This window comes from Scatophagus argus, chromosome 15 (assembly GCF_020382885.2).
Source record: "Scatophagus argus isolate fScaArg1 chromosome 15, fScaArg1.pri, whole genome shotgun sequence".
In the NCBI taxonomy this organism is placed as follows: Eukaryota; Metazoa; Chordata; class Actinopteri; family Scatophagidae; genus Scatophagus; species Scatophagus argus.
Genome location: NC_058507.1, coordinates 19,302,299 through 19,327,159, shown reverse-complemented (window position 1 = coordinate 19,327,159; position 24,861 = coordinate 19,302,299). Strand labels below are relative to the sequence as shown.

At 39.8% G+C, this 24,861-nt stretch overlaps 1 protein-coding gene across 1 annotated transcript; it reads right to left on the bottom strand.

The window, feature by feature from the left end:
- Positions 1-1,960: 1,960 nt before the first annotated feature.
- pals1a (protein associated with LIN7 1, MAGUK p55 family member a) lies at positions 1,961-23,138 on the bottom strand. Its single transcript, XM_046413010.1, has 17 exons — positions 22,913-23,138; positions 13,597-13,942; positions 12,380-12,557; positions 11,742-11,842; positions 10,198-10,305; positions 8,799-8,876; positions 8,567-8,707; positions 7,652-7,813; positions 7,414-7,491; positions 7,120-7,303; positions 6,866-6,937; positions 6,482-6,553; positions 5,700-5,867; positions 5,515-5,604; positions 5,056-5,168; positions 4,846-4,956; positions 1,961-4,746 (listed from the first exon to the last, which is right to left on the bottom strand). Exons 2-17 carry the CDS (start codon positions 13,798-13,800, stop codon positions 4,570-4,572), a joined length of 2,037 nt encoding a protein of 678 aa, XP_046268966.1. The 5' UTR covers positions 13,801-13,942; positions 22,913-23,138; the 3' UTR covers positions 1,961-4,569.
- Between the last annotated feature and the right edge of the window lie 1,723 nt (positions 23,139-24,861).

Below are 24,861 nucleotides of genomic sequence, written 5' to 3'. Positions count from 1 at the left end.
AAAATGATAGGACAGTTTTTTCTTACACTCAGTTGTGTTTAAGTCCTTTTTAATAATAATAATTAAAAAAAGCAATAATGGCCTGATTTACTACTGGCGGTAATTTACCTCATTCAAATCATTGTGTTAACATCTGCTGCATTGAAGGTACCTCTGAATAAGACAAACCCATTGTTCGTTGTTCATTGGGATGGAGTGTGAAATAAAGAAAATAATACAAAGAGAGAGGGAGAGAAAGATTGAAGAATGAAAGAAGAAAAAAAAACCGCAACCAAACAAAAAAACAAAAAAAAGAACAATATGGACCACATACTTCTGATTAGCCCAGTCAAAGCAGAGAGAGGAATGAAGAAGGAAAAATGATGTGTAGTTATAATAATAACACCAGACTCCATAATAATTTCTCTGTCACGTGAACCCTCCCAGTCAAAGTTTTTAACAGAGTTGGCGTTTTAAAAGCTGAACTTTCCCTTTAAGCCATCGCACACAAGGTTGGGGGTTCACCTCTTGCTGCGCTGAGACTCTCTGTCAGCTCTTCAAACAGGTTGAAAAGGAAACCAAAGATCAGCTCAGATCAAAAGAACACGAGGGCCAAATGCAAATCAGCAGTAACCCATGACATGAAATGACTTTACCGAAGAGCACCCAGTGAATTCAGGATGAAACTGTAATTTTTAGATGTTATTTTTCTTTGTGACAATTGTAGACAAGAAGTACTGAAATCTTTTTTTTTTTTTTTTGTGAAGGCCATGTTCCTCTGGCTCAGTCCAGGTATACTGACCTGTACAGAGGAGTTCAATAGGAAAGTGCAGTGAGTGTATTACATGTATAGGAGTGAAGGGTGGAGTGTGGATCAGACCGGTACACATTTGTTTCAAAAGTCATTTCTTTGGAAGATTGATCAGATACAGAGGGTGCTTTGGAATTTGCATGATTAAACAGGAAACAGCGAGTTCATCTGCTTTGCATCCAGACACAGACCAAACATGTACTGACACAAAAGTTGCAAAGTAAACACTTTTGTACGTGAAGGTTTGTTTCCTTTGTGCTCAAAGATGACACATGGCATCAATACCTCAGAGAACAGTGCTGCCCTGTGGCTGCTGTGTGTTACTACATCTCCTACCAGAAAGCCATGCTTCATTCTATGAGAGCAGCCGCCATTGTGGAAGCTTATTTTATTTCACTGCTACATACATCAACCATAACATTGGCACCACTGATAGGTGAAGTGAATAACAACCCCGCCTCTCGACCGTAGTCAGCTGGGATAGGCTCCAGCTCCCCCGCGACCCTGACGGATAAGCGGTATAGAAAATGGATGGATGTTCTTATAATGGCACCTGGCAGTGGGTGGGATCTACTGAGCAGCAAGTGAGCATTTTGTCCTTCAAGTTGCTGATGTATTCTTAGGTGGGGACAAAGATACAATAAATTATATACAAACTGAACAGCTGGTGTGGTCATGACTGCATGGAGCTGAACACGCTCAAAACTGTGGCGATGCCCCCTACAGCCACCATAATCAACAGCAGCGCATCTGCTGTGGAAACCTTCAGATTTCTTGGATCCACTATCTTCCAGGTTCTAAAGTGGGAGTCCAAGATTGACACAATCATCAACCTCCTGCAACAGCTCAGGAAGTTCAACCTGTTCTCTGTACATCCATCAGTGTATGGTTTGGTCTGAGACGCTGGTGCTCTAGTGTGACATCTAGTGGCAGTGAAGGTTGTACAGAACCTTTAATAAACCAAGTACAGATCAAGGACCTGATGTACTGACTGAAGACCTGCGTCGATGAGAGGACTGACAGATTGCATTTTATTTTCATTTTGACACCAGAAGAGCATGGTGACACGCAAATGCAACAGAATGGGCACGCTTTATTTGAATATTGTCCACTACACATTGCTTGTGAAGAAGAAAATCCCCAAAATAAATAAATAAAATCAACCAGTCATTTTCTATCAATCGTCTATTTATTCATTGTGAATATTCATACAAAAAAGTAGAATTTCTCAGGAAGAACTGATGTCTGATAAACAAGAAGTGGTATCAATAAACTTTACATTCAATATAGTTAATTCCACTTCGCTCCACCCCTCCTCCTTTCTCATGGACCAATGGCAGGGAGGCAAAAACTGCAATCCTATTGGTGCTTTCTGGTCTTAATAAATCTATTTTTAATATTACAAATATATAAATGCTCTACCCAGTGATAACAGTGATACGGTGTCAGGTCTACTTCGAGTCACAATAATACTTCACTGTCTTTAAAGACAGGCACACACACAATCATACATCCATTCACACACACACTACTTACATAATAAATCCAGCATCGTGCTGATCAGGAACACGGCTAAAACTACAACTTTCAGGATTTCGTTCACCCTCAGGCTCAGAGTCTATTCAAATGTGATCAAACAGGGACAAAAAGTTGGCTGACAAGGTGGTCGGTCATACGTCATTCGAAAAAAAAAAAAAAAACAGGAAGAAAAAAAAGTCAGCCAGGAAATATCAAGTGCTGTGTCCATTATTTTAGCGTTTATTGCAATAGTGTACATTTTACCCAGTCAGTCAGTCAGAAACCAGTCAGTCAGTCGGTGTTCAGAAGGCTGCAGCTTTACACAATAAATTGCCAGACTCCCCAGTATAGAGGAAAGTCAGCATCTAATGCACTCTTGTAGTGTGTACCGGAGGTACAAAATGAGTGTTAATGAGCGTTCTTCAACGCATTAAACACCGCGGCTCAGTGTGGACTTGAGTCTGTAGACACGAAATCATCACCAGGGGCCTCATGTGAACACGTTCTGTGCTCAAAGCCAGAATTATTTCCTAAAAAATTAAGAAGCTCGAATACAAAATCAAATTTTTACGTTGATTCTCGACACTGCAGTTCAAAGATTAATATAATAACTGTCATAATTTAAGTATCTATAATCTTAGTGTTTGAAATGATCATAGGATAAAGTCAAAGGGCGCATCACGAATGAGGGCCCACATCTCTGAGACAGAACTACTGCGCATTATTTTAAGTATTGTGATGATGCGATGGCCTAAGAATCGTGATGACGAACAAAGAGATCAGAGTCATATAAATCTACCTGATGTATCAAAGAAACGTTTCCTCTCTTTCAGGAGTCCAGTGCCATCAGGTCAATACATTCTAGATTATTCTGATTGTATGTGGAGAATCTACTCTCTGCAGTACAACAGAGCATTAGAGTTAAAAAAAAAACAAAAACAAACAAACCAAAAAAAATCACATTAAAATCTGAGATTTCAAGAAAAACAAATGTAATGTTAAGGTTGTGTTCAAACAGAAAGTGAATTAAATTTTTCGTGCGTCAGGTGTTTATGTACTGTAATCACTTTCACCTTCACTTCACCTTCCTCCATGAATGTACAGAAAGGACAGAGGGGAAAGACAAAGAGAACCACTCACACACACACACACACACACACACACACACACTCGTCTGTTGCCCACAGGCTTACAGCTGGTGTACAGTAAAGTATTCTGGCTGTTTGGGGTGAACTGACACAAATGGGCCCGCGATCAAACTTACTGAAGTACAGCAAGGAGAAAATTCCCTTCGCTTTCTGTCTGTGACAATAAAGTGATGTATAATGTAACTTATGAGAAACATTCAAAAATTATAAGAATGAAGTTATTTAAGAGCAAAATGTGTATTCTGACATGTAAGTCACAGCATTACGAGGAGTAAAATGTCATTTCATGAATAAAATGTCACGAGATACGTTAGAATGTTATGAGATAATGTAATTTTACAAAAAAATTTCAAGTCGGTAAGTTGAGAGAAGATGTAAAATTGCAAGACTTTAGGCAGCCGTTAGCAGACATCTGAAAGGAGTCAGTATTTACAAGTGAGCACGGTGATATGGAGGACATGCAGTCAGCTTTGGGACAGTCTTGAAATGATATGAATGACTTTGACAATAACGTAGTAACTAAGCTCATCTGTCATAGAAGTGACTGTGCAGTCCAAAGTCTCCAAACCCATTTAAAACTGAATATAAAGTCAGCCAGGATACACTAAAGCATCCATATGCAAAGTTTTATCCTAACATAAAAAAAATCAACCTTTCTGCTGTAATATTATGACTTTTATGAAATCGAATGAAACCACAACTTTATGGGCAAATCTTTCTGAATTTTTCCAAGTAAAATTCTTACAATAGTAAGACTTTTTTCTTGTAAAATAAAAAATATTATCTCATAACATTAAAACCTTTCCTCATAAAATTAAGTTATCTTGTGATATTATGGTTGTTTCATAATTTCATTTCCAAATTATCTGATAATATTATGACCCTATATTGTAAAACTACCACTTTATGCATATATCTGGATGTTATCTTGTTTAAATTGATGACTTAATCTCGTAAAAATTTGATCCTCAAAATCTCAGACTGATTTCCTCTTAACAGTAACCCTAATACTCTGCTGTAACTCAAAGCATTTCAGCTCCCATGTTGTTAAATATCTAGAAATGTGTACTCCATTACCTACTCTATAGGTGGTGTGTGAATATGTGTGTGTTTTCAGCGCAGCCAGGAGCAGGGCACCCACTGGGGTTCAGTGTCCAGTTTGTTGATGAGTCGTAGCAGCTCGTTGTAAGCTTTGTCCTGGTCTGTGTTCACGATGATGGCGTCAAACAGGTGACCGCAGCTCTGCTCCATCTCCCGGGCTTTCTCGATGATATCTCGTAGATCCTCGGGCTGTCCGCAACACACACACACACGCAAGCACACATACATTATTGAGGCAAACATTTCTCACTGACTGAGTGTAAGCAGAAATTGTAGACAGTTAGAAACCTTGGGGTTCTTGTTGTCTTTAGCCAATAGGGCTCGAAGTCTTTCCTGGGAGGGCGGCGCTATGAAGATGATGTAAGGCTTCAAGTCTGAACTTCTCAGCACCTTCAGAGCCTGTACACCCACAACACACACATATAGGGCCAAATGCATTAGGATTCAACTTTATCACCTATGTTAACGTAGTCAGAGTGTGTGTGTGTGTATACCAACCTGTGTGTGCAGACACAGCACGCAGATTTTTCCAGTGTTGATGACCTGCCTCACTGAGTCTGTGCTCGTCCCATACAGATTCTTCTCAAACTCACCAGACTCAATCAGTTTTCCTGGGGGAAGAAAAAAGATGTCTATGTAGTACTCTGACAAAGTTATACCATCTTTATAGCACTGGATGTGCCAGGAAATACTTGTAATATTGCAACATTTCATTTTTTCATTCCAGTCTGGAAATTACACTTAAGCCTTTGAACCCTGGGATGGTTTCGCTCAGTTTCCACTCACGTTAGTTCCAAGCAAATGATACTGTTGCTACATGTCTTAGTCATCTACATTTGATTATTACCAGGCGCCAGTTTGGCACCTGGTGTTCATTGTGTTTCTACTGCAAACAATGAGACTGTACCAAATACTGCATTTATACATATGGCAGTACTCAGTAACATAATCTCTTACCTGCAGCCAGTTCTGCCTCAAAGGCCTGACGAGACACAAAATGGTAATCTCGACCACTCAGCTCGCCTTCTCGACGGCTCCGTGTGGTGTCTACAACACACACACGCAAACGGCGGTTACTACACAAGGACAAACAGAAGCTTGTGCCACAGTGTTGGGTGTGTGTGTGTGTGTATCAGCCTTACGAGGTACAGCTCCAGCGAACCGTTCTGGTTGGTTGTTGAGCAGTCTCTGCCTAAGCTCTGCCTGCCCACAGCCAGTTGGACCAATAAGTGCAATCGGACGCTTTCTATTGGCCGGCTGGTGGTAGAGAGCCATCTCCTCATAGGTGAGAATCTCCTCATTATCTACATCTGAGTCAACCGAAAGAAAGATCCAAATGACAAAGTTAAAAATCATTAAGGAGACAGGCTATAGGGAGAAAGTGAGATTATCAAAAAAGACAGAAACAAACAAACAAACAGGAAAAAAAAACAAGTTTGACTGTACAAAGAGAACAAATAATGACTAAAACATGATAAATTAACTAAAATATCAACCTCAGTTGGTGATCTCATTTGTTAAGAATTGTGTTCTTGAATATGACACATAATGTGTTGTATGTTAATGAACATACTATGTTTAGTCTTTGTGGTACAGTTTTAATTATGCCACACACTGTCCACTTTCCCTTATGAGCATACTTCCTGCATATACATTTGTATACTAGTCATTATTTCCTTTAAAACAGTGGGTTTGATCAGACCACAGCTTTTTCTTAAAGTTTAAGATATTACACTACCTCTAATATTTATTCTATTAAAATAAAAATTTCACACCCATGCATGCCTAATTCAGTCTTACATCTTAAAATTGGTCATTCATGCCTGCACATTCATGCAGATACGTAACTATCTACAAATATATAAATAACTATCTACCAGCAGATGCACAGACAAATATTTATGTGTGTGTAGGGGGGTCGTACCATCATTCCTGTGAGAGTTGTACTGCAGCTTCTTTCTCTTCCTCTTGTTTTTCTTTGCACACCACAGCTTCCCTGTAAACAAGCAGCAATTTTTGTTTAGTTTTTATGTATGTTAAGCAAGGCGTACTGCATTTTCATCCATTTTATTATTTTATGTTACAGTTTGATCTTGTGTTTGGAAGTTATGTAAGTGTGGTGGTGGAAAAACAGGCTTCAGGGCTGTAATTTAGAAACTGGACACCATCATGTTTCCAGCAGTCCCTTTGGATTTGGACATTTATCATTATCAGAAAACAAATCATACTATAAACAATGTACTGTTTGTACATAGCCTTAAACTAATTATGGACAATCATCAGGTTATTGTGGTATGGAGGAACTGACCAGATTTCTCAGGTTCCTTGTCTTCTTCTATGGTCTGTTTCATGGCTTCTCTCTGCTGCTGGAAGCTCTTTCCTGTGGGGAAAATACATAGAGAATATGAGAGGAAACAAAGAGCACTCATATGGTGCAGTACCAAGCAGAACACAAGCTCATGCAGTGGAAACTGAAAGCCAGCAATTTTTGTGCATTTACCCACAGAAAACTAAGATCCCATCTGCAGACAGACAGACAGACAGATAGACAGACAGCAGTACCTGGTACTAGTCCAGCTAGTGGCTGGTTATCCTCATCTCCATCCCTGTAGGCCTGCCACCAGTTGGGGTCTGACTGGCTGATAATGTGGAGAATATCTCCTTTCTGGAAGGACAAGCCCAGCTCTCTGCATGGCACATAGGGGTCATCTGACGGGTCATAGTCAAAATGTGCTTTCACGTGGATCTGGAGGAGAGACAGAGGATGTGACAAGAAGGACAGATTCACGTGAATGGGTTGGGCTTCCATTTCCAACAGGACATGAATCAAGACATTTCCAGAGCTCAGAAACTCACCACGTTCTCTTTGACAGGGGGAGGTTTGCTCTGAGTGCTGGGAATAAGCACAAAGGTCAGGAGGCCATGCATGTCCGCCTGGAGCACGCACGCATGCACCCACACACACACAAAAAGACAGAGAGACAAAGAAAAATCCTTTTTTTATATGTATATTTGTCACATGAATATCTATTTTCCATCTGTAAATTTATATTTCAAAGAAATGTGTTAACCACGTGCACATGGACATACTTACAAGAATATCAAAGACTTGGTTGACATCTTTCCCTCTGATCTCTATGCCATTTATCTCCAGTATTTCATCTCCTTCAGATAAAAGTCCACTCCTTTCAGCCGCTCCACCTCGAACAATACGACTGATCACTACACTGTCCATTTCATTACGAACAGTCGCCCCCTACAGAACACATACAGAAATGCAGATGGACATGAGCGCATGAATCTGTGTATTTATAGTGTATTATTTACATTATATTGGCTCAAAGGAAGAAAAAGCTGATTATTAAGTTAACAGACACTTCTTTAATATATTCACTAGTTTTTACAAATTTGTTTAAAAGAAGAATACCGAAGTAAAAGTAGGCTGCTTGACATTACACTTTGGCTTCCGTCTTCCAGTTGCATCCATGGAATGCATGGAGAGACATCACTGTTGTGTAATAAACTGCTACTTTTAAAACATGCATGAATGATTTTTTTTAATAAATTAATTTTTCTTTTTTTTTTGCCACAAACGGCTCGAGCTTCCTTTGAACCACGTCTATTTAGTCCTGTACAGTGTTAACTGACACCAAAGTGCGTCCATGTGATTAACACCTTTTTTGTTTTCTTTATCTGCACCCATTTCATCAAATATTTTGAGTTGTTTTCTCTGTCTTTTCACTAAATCTATTTCAAAGGGGAAGTCAGTGCACACAGTGCTTTTGCATAGCTGATAAAAAAAACAAAACAAGTTATGGTGTTTAAGGAGCAGAATTAGGCTTGAATACAAACAGACCCCTAGTGGATTAAGCACACACAGAAAGACCCTGCTCGTCGCTCAGTTAGCGACCATACTGAGCGACGAAAGCTTGTGCCATAAAGACTAAACTGGAGCTCTCTATATGAACAGCCTTCTCCTCGATTCTGAGTGAGGGAGTGTTAGTCTCACCAGTGGTATGTCTTGGGCCTTCTCTATGCGAACTATCTTGACAGTCTCTCCTCCCCACTGGGTCAGTGTTTCTCCTTGAGTGGGCAGCGGCTCAGGCTGCATTTCCCTCTCTGCTATGCTGTCATGCGCCAGGAGCAAAGACTGCAACACACACACACAGAGTCACTAAAGGATTCTTTTGTTTATTTGTTAATACAGCACCATGTGTTTGTGCATGTGTGTGTGTGTCTACCTGGATGTGTGTGTCTGACAGCAGGCTGTGGAGTTCGAGTCCCTCTTTGTTCTGACTTTGCTGGATGAGATTCCTGACCTGAAACCATGGCAACATAAAACATCATGAGAAATATTACCATAGCAATGACATATTATCACTGCAGCAACTGAAGACATTTCTGAACATCACAAGTTTTTCCATTGTCAGTAAGTGATTATTAGTGTCATTATAATCTACAACGCTAATAAATGCTCTAAATGCTCTAAATTCTGAATGGGGAAAAATGGAAGGAACCTCAATTCCTTTTCATTACAATTGAAGGAGTATTCTGGTCTGGGGTCTCTTGGTATCAATGTCAGGAACAGAGTATGTGATCTACAAACAAGATCCAAACTCTCTGGCAGAGCTGGCAGAACAATCCAAGCCACGTCAAATAAAAACCATCTGGATAAAAACTGGTAGTTACTTTTTGTACACGGTCATCAAGGAGAGACAAGTAAACAGGGAAGAGGTTTTGAACAACCACAAAGAGACCTCGTGTCGGAATAACAGCGCTTTTGATAGCCAAGAAAAAGCAAAGGCTTGTTTTAATGTGGCAGGAAAAACGTCAGGGAAATTTCTCTCCAATTTCAACAAAACGAGTAAGGATTTAAAGCTGTTTCAATCTGGCAAAGCTTAATATAATCTTAAGCTTAAAGAATATATAAACTAGGAATGAACTATAGTGTTTTTATTTTCATCATTTTTCTCACTCACATTAACAATGACAGTGGAGTTCTGGGAGTACAGTATGAACTAAAGCATTGCTCCTTTAAAGCCAAATGCGGGGCAGGGGGCGGAGACACCAACATGGAGCAGAAATAATGTGCTGCTCTTTAATGAGATTCCACTGAAATGAGCCATGAATAGATCTCACAGCTAGCCAACTCAACACTGGGGAAGAAAAATAATTGCAGCAATGACTGTGCAAGCATCCTGGATGTCGAGCAAACTTGAACTGGTAATAATAAACCAGTCTGTGGTAGTAATCAATAAAAACATCTATTTCGACGTGCAGATTAATGAAGTAACAACTAATTCTTTCTGGTGAATTGAAGTTTGAGCTAAAATTGACATTTCATTTTATTAAACAAAGTGTTGTTTAAATATAAGATTTAAAAAAAATACAAAAGATTTGGCTTACAGGCACGTCTTTGTGTATGTGTACATTCAAAAGTGTGTATGTCCATGCACATACTGTAAGCATTAGTGTTTCAGCTCTAATTGATGCTGAACAGAGCTGCTCTGTCTCCAACCTCGTTATTAGACACTCACTGACCTGGACTGTGACTGTGTGTGTGTGTGAGATTGTGTTGACCTTCTGCCAGATGAACATGATGAACATTTATTTTAGAAGAAACGCATGTGGATGTGTTACCTCCATGGCCAGCTGAAGTGCCTGGTGTGTGTGTGGGTATGGAGGAGAGGGTCGATGCATGCTGGCGGCCACTGCATTATGGATCTTCAGCGCTGACTGGAAGTCAGACTAAAAAGGAAAAAATAAATTTATCTTGCTGAATGTCAAACCAAAGCAATATAAATGTATCTTTTCTTGTTTTCTTCTTTGGCAAACAAAATCTTTCCTCACAGCCATCATGTGCAGTGTGCAAAGAGACTGATTATTAATATAAATGTGACCTGCAGATACCAATTTTCTTTCTAAGAACTATTATTGACAGCATCTAGAAACAAAAATCTGAAAATTTTACTTTCACAATAAAAGCAGTTATTAAACTTTACAATTTGCTCTCAAAATAAAGTGCTCTGCAACTGGAAGGAGCTACAAATAACAATTAACTGAATATGAGCTGAACACCTAACTTTATCTGACATATTACACTTTACCAACAACAAAAATGTGCAATAGAATTATATAACAAAACAAATGCCAGTTACTTATATCATTTTACAATATGTTAATACATTCCCCAGGGCTGAGGTTGTTTGTCAGATTTATGAAGCCTCTATTCTGAACTATGGAGAACAGCTGATCATCCAGGGCCATGAATTCCATCATTTTCCTCATAATTGCTTTGGTCTTTTCACTGTTCATACCAAGGAAAGACAGGAGAGGCTGCTGGCTTGTGTCTGGCACTGAGCTCTGGCTAGCTTTAGCTTTAGCTTTAGCAGCTTCTCCTTTGCTAGCTTCTTCAAACTGGGCATGTTCAGCTGGGTGATGGTGTTTTAAGTGTCTGATTGGGTTTGCTCTTACGAATGTTTTATGTGGTAGTCGTCCACTTTGGCCTTACATGCATTATGAACTGCAGGTTCTGTATCTTCTTCGCTCACAGTTGAAAACGTGAATGCTAAAGACATGTTAGAACGCAGCTGTGATGTTACTGCTTGCGCCGCTGTGCGTATGACGTGACACGTGCGTGAAAAGGACCGGCTTGGAATTGGAGACACGGGAAGCTGACCAGCCAAATCCGGCGTGGACTGACCACGCTGAAAACCGGCCAGCTCCAGTCCCTGGCCAGTCAATCAGTGCCTCTAAAGGAACCAAAATTGAAGCTACTTATATACTTGAAATACAGATAACATTTCTGGAACATTTGAGGGTTTTGGATCCTGACAAAGAGTACAATGTTCAGAAAGACACATTAAATTATTTGCTAGCTTTGGGTATAAAAAGATCTAACTTAAAGTATTTAATACTGGTACAACACAGCGCTCATCAGCAGCTTCAATTCCAAAAATATTTGAATTGTGCATCTATAGCCTAAAGCTTCCTTTCTACACGCTGAAACCTTCGTTGCAACTATGGGATTCTTTGTAAGTCTCCTGATGTCCAGCTCAGACAGCCGTGATGACACTGCTTCTTCTTTGTAAATCCCTCTGCCTCAAAGGCAAAAAAAAACTCTTGAAAAATATCACAATAACATATTGACTCAAAGCTCTTCCATCTAATTCCCTTTATATTACCTTGTTTAGTAGTGCAAGGATGAGCTCGATGTCATTCTGACTCTGCTGGTCCGACAGGCAGCCCCGGACCTGCTTCAGTGACAGCAACAATTCTTCCAACTCTGAAAGAAAAAACACATGTATTCACATAAACAGATTTCGACACATCAACCATCACAACGGAAAACAACAAGTATAATAACAACAACAACAACAAAAAAGGCTCAAGCTAAGAGATTCACTTTACGGACAGGAGACAGCCTGTTTGTCCTGGTTTTAGGTTAATGTGTGTGTAAAAGGCTGCATCTCATTTCCTTGTAAACACCTCATGATGATGGTGTGTGTGTGTGTGTGTGTGTGTGTGAGTGTAAGTCAACATTACCACCCCTAACAAAGTTTTAATTAAGTCGCCCTCAAGAGCCTCTCATGTCCTGGTCTCCCTCCCTGAGGAATTCTGATGGCAGACATGTCTTCCTTACATTCCTTCCCCTCCCAGCCAGCTCTCACTCCCTCCCTCTTTACTTTCACCCTACCTCTTTGTACCTCTTCTTTATCCATCTTTTTTTTTTAATTTAAAGAGAGCTTCACTGCATAAATGATCCACCATTTTGCACTCATCTGTGTGTGTGTGTGTGTGTGTGTGTGTGTGTGTGTTTTACCCAGCAGTGCGTGTGTGTGCTGGTTGCCGAGTGCTGGCTGCTGCAGTGTGTATGAGTCTTGCAGGAATGTGGGGTTGTCGATGCCGATGTGGGGATGCTGGGAGAGCTTCCTGAGTCTGAGCGAGGCGTTCAGGTCCAGCTGGCGGCCCTCTTCCTCTCTACGACGACGAAGATCCTCCTGATGTACGTACATACAAATACACGCATCTCAAACATCTATGTATTCTATGTGATACAAGGCTTTTAAACAGTTATTAATCTGTACTAACTGACATGTGACTGGTTTAATGATTTGTCTCTTTTAGTCAGTGGTAAATGAAGTATGCAGATATTTTGTTTAATGCAGGTAAAGATGGGTTGGGGAAGAACACTTCTCTGTATCAGTTTTAATGGTTGAAAGAAGAAAGAATGGGCTGTGGACTCTCACTGACAATTAAAGACCAACAGAGTGAAGGGTCTTTTGTACATATATTATCTTGGTGATGGCCACCTGACTTGAAAGCTGAGAGGACTTTAAAACAACCAGCAGCAATATGTGATCATATTCTATTCAAGAAATAAGGTAACTTTGTGCACTTGGTACACTCATATGTTGTTTAAAACTATGTAATCCAAAAAATGCTGGCCTGGAGTTTACTATGTATAAAATATTCACAATTCAAATAGCCAATGCAATATTGTATTGTATTGATGTTTGTGAAAAAGGAAAACTAAAAAACATAACATGTTTCTCTTTTTTTGTTGGTTCCAAAGACATTTCAGCCTGGACTGAAGCAACACAGACTGGCAATACTGACAATCCTACATTTGGTGCTTTTGTATTAAAAATGATCATATCTGGTCTGAGACTGTCAAAGTCAAAGTCAACTTTATTGTCAATTCTGCCATATGTGCAGCACATACAGATGACTGAAACTGTGTTACTGTAAGACCCACAGGGCAGTATTAGAACACTTAAGTAGAAAAATGTAAACATATAAAATATAAAGAAAAGCTAAGGGCATGCAAAATACAACTTTCCCTCGGGATCAATAAAGTATCTATCTGTCTATTGAGACTACATGATCATGGAGTGATACACTACACACCGAGCCCCCCCATTAGGCGGCTCATTCATCAGCAAATTACTCTCTGATTGGCTGAGGTGATAGGAGGCAGGAAATTTCTCATTGAAATTTCTCACACAACTGTGTGTGTGTGTGTGCGTGTGCCCATACCTGGTGCTGCCGTATCCTTTCCAGCTGTGCAGATCGTCGTAGAGGTAGTGTTCGACTCCCCAGCTCACCAGGACAGTCGACGGCCATTTCCCGGTGTTGCTGTCCTCCCCTCAGCTCTTCATCTCCTCCACCTCCACCTCCACCTCCTCCTCCTCCTCCTCCTCCCTCCCCAGCAACATGGCCGTTCAGATGGGATGTTGTCATCCCTCACGCACACACACACACACCAAGAATCAAAAAGTTTGTGTGCTTGTCTGGATTCCTGGGATGTTCAGGTATGTATTTCTTTATGTCAGGCAAGTCTAGGAGGGTAGTTCAGTAAACTGTGCAGCCATGATACCTTCGCCTGTGGAGAAAGCAGAAAATGATGTCTTTAATCTAATCTGACCGGTGACATTCTGCATTCCATCATTTCTCCAACATGGGTTAGAAGATGTCCACATAATACAAGGAGGGGTTATTAGGTCCATTTAACACTGATGTTTACTGAAGTACACTATCAGCTGCAGCTCTTGTCATCCGTGACTGTATTCATTAACCTGTGAGCAACAGTGTGGTATGACTGGTCACACACAGGATGACTGTGTGTTTGGTGCACCACAACAAGCAAGGCTTGTTATAAAAAATGGCTTTAACATCTCTTGGTCAGCACCAACAACTGAAGCAATCCACACAACTCACTGGTGGACTGACCGGTCTATGTTCTGACTAAATACTTAACTGAATAACTGGTGTATCAAGTAACTAACTGGTCAGTTTTACTGAAATGAACTTGGTGAGTACTACGTTAGCATCACCAATAGGTATGATGAAACTGCATGATGAATGCATTTGGATGAAAGTAAGGCTTTTTCACAGAAGTCATTTGGACTTGTCAACGGAGCTCATGACATTTGCTACGGCTACGTTCTACTCAAACGTTCCAGGTAGCCATGACAGCGTGACAGTAAGCGAGCAGGAACAATGCATGTTTGTGTGGTTGACAGTGGTAAGTAAATAAATAAGTGTCATCACACTTTTGATGAAAACTAATTGCTGCACAAAGGTATGTGACATCACTCTTAGGCCCACCAAAATACAAACCTGTGAGAAGAGCACAAGTTTCTCTACATCTTAGTCATTTCCACCTTTTTATCTCACTTTCTCTTCACTAAGTTCAGAGAGAACACACACACCCACATACACCCACACACACACAACCATGTCAACAGCCATGTCAGCAACTGGGTGGTCCTTCTGCCACATGAGCACACGCACACACATGCAAACAACTAAAGAGGAACGGACTACTGTGTGGGGAGGGAAGAGTGGATGGATGACAAAATAGGGGAGAGGGGGCAGAGAGAGAGGGGGTGGAGGTAAAAATAAACAGGTGAGAGATGGATGGATGCCTTATCTTTCAGTGACACAACAACAGCATGTTTGATATGCTATCTCTTAGCAGCAGGACTGCGTACACACACACACACAGCAGATGTCCCATGCAGCAGCGAGGAATGCCAGGCAGCCCTGGGAACAAAATTCCACTGATGGGGGAAGGGAGTTTCTGTGTGTGCGTCAGCGATCAAAACACACTACACTTGCATGCTTAAATGCTCCGTGTATTTGCACTGATCACAACAAAGCCTTGACACGTTGGGAACAACAGTGCAGTATAATGACTACATATATTATTATATAATATATAATTAATATATAATAGGACAAGGAGACACTCCTTCACAGTTTTCTCTGTGCTGATTCAGACGCCAGTATTTTCATTTTTCTTTATCAGTTTAAAAACTGGAGCCACCCGGTGTGGGACTGACTCAGATCATTTCATGTAAGTTAACATGGCTGAAACTACATACATGTTCAGACACCAACATCCTCTTTTGTTGTTTCAGGTTGATAAAATTACAGCGCTGAATAAGAACCGTATTCAGTGACGTCACGTCATAATTGATCGATCAGTATCAGTTCACTTAATTTAACTTAACTTTCACTTAATTAATTAATATTAAGTGAATAATTAATACTAACTCTATACAGATGGTACTACATACTAATAAGTACTTTTTACAGCAGACATTTTGATGGCAGCAGCAGGAAAAGCTCAGGCGTACAGGAGTAATCAATATCAATAGTAATGGTTGAATTCTGTTTAGATATGTCAGAATGTGGCCTGGCTTACTGGAACACTTTAGAGGAACAGAGCCATCATTAACAGTGTTAGCTCCACCTGTGCATCCCGTCATTATGTCTTCTACAGAGCACTTCTAATTTGGTCACTTTTCCAATTTCAACACTACATATTTAAAACCTGCCTAGAATTAGTCTAGAGTTTAGACAAAACTTTTATTTCAGTGACCTTTGCAAAATCCCAGTTCACTTCCACCACACTCCAAATCAACCAGAAGAACTGAAACACCGGAGTGGGTAAATTAGACTTTTTCAAGAAAACTTTGGTTCCCTGACTGGGAAAATGTTTCTTGGCACTACTGACAAATAATCTAAGTAATAATCAGCTGACATTTAAATGTAGTCATAATATAAGTACAAGCGAGTCTGTGCAGTTTGTGATGAGCTATATCCATGTCACAGTAACCTGTTACATAGGTAGAGGGGACAGCTTCTTAATACTACAACTGAAGTATGAGGTTTCCAGGGTCATTCTATCCTAGCCATGTTGTAGACATGAGGTGTCTCCTGAGTAACTAGGCCAGGACCTGAAATGAATACAAATTAAATCAAATTTACAATGGGACAGTTCAATTATACACAACCTTTGGTCTGTGCGTGCAAGGTACAGAGTAGCTCAGCTGCACTTGCTTTGAATTAGAGTAAATCACATCTGAGCCATGAAACAGGCATCTAATTAGCTAGATGTTACACCTCATAACACAAAGAGATGGCATCAAAATGTGTGTGTGGGCGTAAGTGTTAGTGTTAGCAAAAATGAGTTGAATGCTTTTTATAAGACTGTATTCATTAAGTTGGCTTTCAAAATGAATCCTTGGTAGTTGAGTAATTCAATAACCCTTCGTAGGCGAGCCCGAATGTTGATTTTGGACTTGGAGACAGGTTAAGAGCGGTACTGTCCGTACATGCCCAAACTGTATAACAGAGCATCCCATAACTGCCAACTGCCGAACTAACAGCCAACTCATTTAAGTTCAGTTGAGCGGTTGAAGTCACCAAATTTGGCCTTTTTTTCAGTAAGGTTTTTCCTCTAGAGGGGCATGCCTGCAGACCCCCGTATCTGCCTAGTCCGTATCATTATTGAAAGCCCTTTAAATAAATGTACTTTCTCCAACTCATGAGACAGGCTCATTAAAACGCTATTGTTGATGATGTGTAAAGCTAGCAGAAACAGTGCTGTGACCTACTTCGAGCAGTGATCCGTACATTCTGACTGAAAGCTGTCTTCTGAAGTGTTTCTGGCTGAATGTGCTGTAGATGTGGGGGAAAAGATGAGGCGGAGTTTGTTTCTGACATCCAGTTTGGCTGGAAAAGCCTGTATGATGGCTGATGCAGCTGCAGATATTTCCTACTGGAACCCTGCCCTTGGACCAGTGACTTAGTTAAATAAGCCTTTATCTGAGGTCCTGCTGGCCTAACCGAAACTCAAGAAACACAGGATTGACAAACTATAATCTAATATGAGGACTCCCCCACCAACCCACACATAACACATTACACCATCTGCTGCCACTGCGTACCCCCTGGTGTGCATGTATGAATGTGTGTAATGAATGTGTTTCTTGCTGAGGCAACAGTTCAAGGCAAAGCTATGGGAAACAAAAAGCCCTTCAAACAAAGGGTTGAGAATTCTGCAAAGGTTCTATTGATTCAATTTCATTCCTTCAAGCTACAGGTTGTTTATCTGAGTCTGTTGACTGTTTTTCCTGTCTGCTCAATACAAATTCAAACTTCAGCTTTCATCTGCAGCAGTTGTTTATGTCTTTACATTTGGTTCACGGTGGAATTATTATTCAGTAAAACTGTTGACAAAATAGCAAACTGTATATCTCAGTGTGGATTTGTTCATGAAATTACTGTAATTAAATTTTAAAAATACACCAACATATAACACTAATTATACCATTAAAGACATTTAAAAGGAATGTCTGAATGTTTGAATTTATAGTTAGTGTGTAGCAGTGGAATAAAATACAAGTACTCAGCTCTACATGTGATCTCCATGCAATCATTTTGAACTATCATGTTGTTTCATTCCCGCTTCCACCTCCTGTGTGTCCCAGGCATAAATCTGCCCGCAATCTTGCTTCTGTTCATGTTCAGCACTAATTTTCAGGAGGAAATAAGCATCAGCAAAGTGAGAGACAAAATCCCATTACAGCTTCCTAAATTTTTTATTTTTATTTTATTTTTATGCTGGGGGTGGAGTGACGTGTGAGTGACGTATAACCTCTGTAGAGCATTATCTCAGTGTGGAATTTGCTTCTTTATGCTTTATAATGATGAAAAGCTGCAACTGGCTTCTTCTGGGGGAAGTAAAATGAAATAAATTACATTTTCAACTACAGCAGCAGGTTATTCTTTGTCCCAGCAAGCAATAACAACAACTTTAATAATCTTTTGTCTGCTCTTCAAGTGATTTAGGTTCTGCTTAGTCATAACTATAACATGTACAATACAACTCTAATAAAATTAAAACAAGCTCACTGCAGTTTATAACAGATCTTTAGAGGACAGCCATGATAAAGTACATGCCATGAAAGTGCTCAACCTGAAGAAAACCAACCAAAATTTCAGACCTGCCAGACAATAAACCAATCCTCTGACAGCTAGATTGTTGGATAGTTCAGGCAATTAGTCTGCTGTTCTAAAAACTGCCGAAATGCACCTCAAATGATAACGGTACTGTCAGAAATTCAGCCTGATTCGAAAATCAGTCAGGAGCAAAGCAATTTCAGACTCAGGCTCAATTCAGATTTAATTTTAACGTGACTAACTTTAGCTAAAGAATATGGACTGTATAGAAGAAGATACAGTGTTCAATCAATTCTTGAAAACCAACCAACATTATGTGTCACACATAGTGAGTAAAGCAGTGCGTTTGTGTGTGTCATTGGGAGCAGAAGCAGAGCTGCCTCTTATCTTGTATTTGACAGCACACACTAGGATACACACACACACACACACACACACACACACACACACATTCTTAAAAGGGCTGTACCACCCTGTACCAGACAAAGAGAAAGGCGAGAGTGGGAATACAGACATATGCTTGGTTTCTATGAGAATACTTAAAGTCCTGTCTGATGTATTGAATTGCAAATGAAAAGATGAAAATGAAGAGAGATAACAGATTTCAATAAACTCTCATCAATGTCCTGAAACAGCTTTGTCATATTTAAACTGTGAAAGTTTTAAACTATCAGGTAATGGTGCAATAAACAGTAATGCAGACATATTTGTGGAATTATCAATGTATCCACCATACCCTTCAGAAATATCAGGGCACATGCCTGTTGTTATCACCCAACCCCCTACCCACTAATGGTCTGTATTGACCATTAGTGGGTAGGGGATTTGGACAATCCTTTCTATTTCCATATAATCAAGTCACTAATGTTGGGTACTGAAATCAAGTTACATCTGTACTAATAAGTACCAATTCACAGTAAATCTATGAGCAAAAAATTTTGGTACCTGATATCACATCTGGGTGAAAGAGTAATTTAGAGTACAGAGAGAGAGAGAGAGAGAGAGAGAGAGAGAGGGAGAGAGAGAGAGAGAGAGAGAGAGAGAGAGATAAAGCAACACTACTCGAAACTCGAAACAGACACTCACTGCTAAACCGTATGAACAAAAGTATTGGGGTATTGGAGTATCTGAACGTTACATCAACAGGAACTAACTCCCCCTTGCAATAACAATGCAAGTTAGAGTAGGTCTAAATACACCAAATTAAGTTTGGTTTCAACAACCTCACCAACCATAAACCAGCACATAAATGAGTTCTCAACAGACACATTAACAAAAAGTAACATTTGTATGCTGCAACATTAAAACATCAAACTTAAGAAACTACTCAGTCCAACATTATGCACGATGGGAAATACCACGTAGCTCCTAAAGAAGATGTGACCATTGTTTAAGCTAGCCAAGGCAGGCTGACTCACAGCCCGAAACTGCTGAACTGCTGAAAATGCTTAAACTGCACACCAGCCACAGCAAGGGAGGAACCTTTAATATACCTGAGGAGGACAATTTTGGTGACAATATCAGTCCCCAGTTTGATGACACATTTTTATTTGGCAGCAGCCTAATAGTCCGAGATCCAGAGTGAACATGAGAGTGAGCGAGAGAGTATTCCAGAGAACAGAGGACTTCTGTATTTTGTTGGCCTGTAGCCCAATGTTCCTGTCCTCACCTCTCTGCTTCCCTAGCTCACTATGCATATGTGTGTGTGTTTGTGTATGGGTGTGTCTGTTAAAGTCAGCTTTGACCTGACAGTAAAGCCAATCTAAAGGTCAGTTCAGTTTTATAGCGCCAAGGTGTTCACATACTAAGGCTGCACAACATCTTTAAAAACATTATGCAGTTATTTAGACTGATATTGCAATATGATTTACAGTTAGTGGTAATGACTATTTCTGCATATCAATTTCCATTTTCACTGACAAATGAAACTATTAAAATCATAATCATAATGATATGTCATGGTGGGGGGGGGGGTATACCAAACAAACCTGTTTTCTTACATCTGGATAACTTGTGGGACAGGTCATCTCTGCAGTACTTTAATATAATACTGTTTTGTCACGCATTTAACTTTAATGAAAAAAAATAGCTTCACCTATTTGGCTATTGCACTTGGCCACAATATGGAATTTTGTGGTTTAAAATTTCAATAATATTTCAATTTATAGCCCTATACACATACTGTCCTATGCAGTATATTATACAGATGCAGATGATGAGCCACATGCACCTGCAGCTTGGTAGCCCATAAAACAGGAAGGGAAGGCTCCATTTCATATGTGTGTTGAAAACACAATTCATATCCCACAAAAATCTGTTCGTCATATACCACATACTTGACAAATTATTTTGCTCTATAACAACAAGTCACTAACATGTCAGTGACATACAAAGCACTAATATTGAATATTCAAAAAGCCTATCCTTTTATAACTGGGCTTAAAACTAAAATCTGCTGGACATGTTTGGCATGTGACAAACCCAGATTTCATGGGGATCTTTTTGGTACTAATGCATTCAACAACGTAATCAAGCTGTTTTCAACACTTGTTTTGGTGCTATCATCCTATTTCAGTCACTGGGCCGTAAAGTTTTATTGTGGGCTCTCAGCAAGCTGTAGTTTGTATTAACATAAAAGTGGAAATACACTTAAATTCACTGAATTTATCAGAACATAGTAAATGGGGAACTTAAACAGCATGGCACCTTGATTTACAATTCAGAGTTGTTGAGTATGAATATGCAGAGGAAAATTCAGAAGAGAAATCTGTGAGGCACGTTGATTTTGACCTGAGAATCATTAATAACAGAAGCATAAAGAGAATAAGCGCTGCTAGCACAGGTAAGTTACGTAGCTTGAACCTAGAAACAAGGCGTTCAGAGATGTCTCAGGGGTTGCTGACAAAGATTTTCTACGGTGCAGCAGCCTCTCAGTTTTGATATCGCACCTCAATAGCGCAGAAATACCAAGATCTACTCGCTAAATTGGCAGGTGTGTCAGTTGTAAAAGGTTTTCGGAGAAGGGTATTATTCCAATGGATGACACTGCAGTTTGATTTGACTGGGGTTATTGCAGCATGAGACAAACTGCACAAGGATAACGATGAGAAGGTCTTTCAGTGTTTGTGGACTGTATAAACTGTAAAACTGGAGCAAAGACTACCTCATCATTTATCAGGGTAAGCTGCAGTAACGGTAATATTTAGGCAGTCAGTGAGATAACACATTTTACACTGTTAAATTCCTAAAAATGTTTTGCCCAAGGGCACTCCAACAGTGTTTGTTTAGGAAGAAGAGCATGTAACTTTCCTCAAACACACCACGCAACCTGGCTACAAGAGCAGCTAAGCCATAAAAACGTGCCAGGCAAACAGCATACTGTTATCATGGAATTTACACTCGCAGCCTCAGACGTGCATGACGGCACTGCCAAGGGAGAACCATTCATTAGGTGATTTCAGTGTCAGTGTTGTTCAAGACAGCACATTCTGACTGATAGTATAGTCATTAGGTAACACGCTGGCCTTTCCATCTCTGTCTATATTCAAACCTATCATCCATGCTTGAATCCCAGGTGAAACTGAGAAAACAGCACTGGCTTTTCATCCAGAATCACAGAGTTACTAAAAACAAAACAGTCACCACTAGTGATACTTTGCTAGACACTGACAATTTACAGCTTTCAGTGGTGCGGATGTATTTTCATTTTGGCACAGCCCAATACATCTCAATTGAAAGACCCAAAGTTACATTTATACATCACAGCATTTTAAGAACCAGTTAACCTGTTGCAGATTTCTTTTTTTAAAACATAGTGTCAGTTCACAGCAAATAAACCATATGTTCTTAATTCCCAGCTGCTACGCAGTTTATATTGATACTGAATTGATTCATTATGTTCACTGATATTCAAAGACCACTTTAAATTTGAACCTAAATGGGGTTCATTGTCCGGCAGAGTTGATATTGACTTTGCACAGCAGGCAGGACGCTAGTTCATTATGGAAACTAGCATCTTGCGTAATACCAACGTAACTTTGAGGTATGATGTACGCGAAAGGTAACATTATGTTTTAAAAACTGCCAATTACCAACATTCACCAACGATAGGGGATGAAAACACACATTACCAACACAAGATGACAAGACGCAAACTAAACCGCCCACTGTTGTAATTGTAAACACTTGCAATCACATAACGTCAGCATGTACGATAATCTAACACTGTAAATTAGAGTTTCTGCAATTGACAGGGTGGAGTGTCAGTTAGCTAACGTTAAGTGATTACGTTAGCCAGCTAAGAGAAATTATTGTTTTGGTGAGCCAGTTCCACTGATAAAATAACCTATGAGTATCTGCGCTACACGCTAATTAGCTTAATTTTCAATAGAAATAAAGTGGCTTCAGTTGGTATAAACGTTCGCATCAGTATAGAGAATAGCCGCCTATACAAAAACTCATTTATTTAAAAAGTATGGGTGAACTTTACTTAACGTTATCAGGCTAACGTTAGCACCGAACTAGCTAGCCTACTCCATCCTGCAGCACCTGTTGATAACAAAGCCGTCTCAGTCCAGACCGAAAACACTGGGATACTCACTCTGTTTGAGTCGTCCACGTTCTCCTTCAGCTGCTAAATCCAACCGGGAAGTTGTAATTAGATGTTAGTTATAATCCAACCACTTGTAGTTCCGCCTTTATTTTTCTAATCCACAGTTTCACTGTAATAGACTTGTTGCTCGTTTGAAGAACACAGTAGCACCGACCTCTGCCGCTCCTTCCTCCTCCCTGAGTTCTGTCATTTCCAATTGTAGACAGGGGGAGGAGACCACATACCACCAACTAGATAAAGCTATGATGATGATTGGATACAACGATGAAAGGAATCTTGTCTAAACCAATCAAACACGTCGCTATATTGGCCAAATGTAGCACGTGATCACTACGATGGCGTTTTTTATTATTGATAATTTTTTATCAAACAGCCTAAAACTAACCACAAACATGAGCAAAACCGATTAAAAAGACTCTGAAAATGTGTTCTTGTTTTCTGACACTTTTGAATAAAATTATGTGATCTTTCTGAACATGTAAAGTGATTACCCTACTGTTCAAATTCTCGTGCAAGAATGTCTGCAACACATCCATGTTACCTTAGGACATAGATAACAGCCATGATAAATTCCACTATTCCCTATTTGCAAATTAGGAGAGTCAGGTCTGTTATGTACCTGTGTAGGCTACACCTGACATTTATATCTAGCAAAAATGTCCTCTTAATTTTGATGTTGATGTTTAGTATGCTCTACTGGATCACATGTCCATACAGGAAATGGGAAATACTGAGCTACATATAAATGCAGAGTGAAGATTAGTTGTTTGTTTGATGGGATATACATTTAGATGCTTACAATTTATTACTGTAATTCAATATTTCTTGTCATTATGTCACATAAAATGAAACTTGCTCAAACAGAGATACAGAATAATCAGGATTATTTTTATTAATTCATCTTCAGTTTCAATAATATCATTACAGAAAAAACATCCTTTTCATTATATTTATACAGTAGTAGTAGAATGCTGTGTCATTGCTTCATTACAAGTGCTGGTCATAGTTTATAGTGTGTGCAGTGTGACACTGAGTTCAGTCCAGTGTTACGAATCACTCAGTACAAAGGCAGTTTAACAATAACCTGCTTCTTCTTACTCAAATGAATCTATCTGGGATTGAATGGTCCTCCTTGGGCAGGTGCCAGGACGTGCTCAGATGCTGTGTTCCTGTCATAATGTATTTACCATAAATATGAGCTGCTGGAAACCAAAATTTGGTAAGTGTTTTAATTTGGATGTGGACCTTCCATTGAATGAATAACTTCCTTTAAACAGCTCCAAAAAATGTCACCCTGTTCTTCCACTTTGTCTTGAATGACATGAACCCAGCATGAGTCACTGATAGATATATGGTGCATTTGAGGTAACTGGGAAGAGACTGGACTTGGGTCTTATAACACACCGATAATCACATCAAGAACTGCCGAAAATTGATTTTGATCAGATCAGAAGTCCCATCCAGGTGATGCACCCTGGTCTCACGCCTGGAATGAAACATGCCCAAAGAGAAAAACACCCCCCCCCCCTTTATGAGCATGCAAATATGGAGAATGGAAGGAAAAAAGGAGGATGAGGAGCTGGGGGCTGAACAAGGGGAGGGGTAGAGGAAGACTGCAATCAGCCTATCAGGAAAGCGATCAAAGCTCAGAAATTCTGACTAGTGCTGCATTCATGACATATAGGAAAGACGGTAGACACAACCTTCTGATCTGGAAGTTAATGCTTCATATCTCTGGGGATAATTAAAGTGTAAAGATCGTCAACAGCTCCCGACATCTGAAAAAACAAATAATGTAATCTTGTTGTTTTTATGCACCATTAAATTCAAATAAGTACAGGAGCTTTGTACCAGTTATTTCAATATGGCCTGAATGCAGCGTTGACCTTTGACCATGTGGGTGTGTTTGGCACTGATCACACCAATAGAGGGAATCA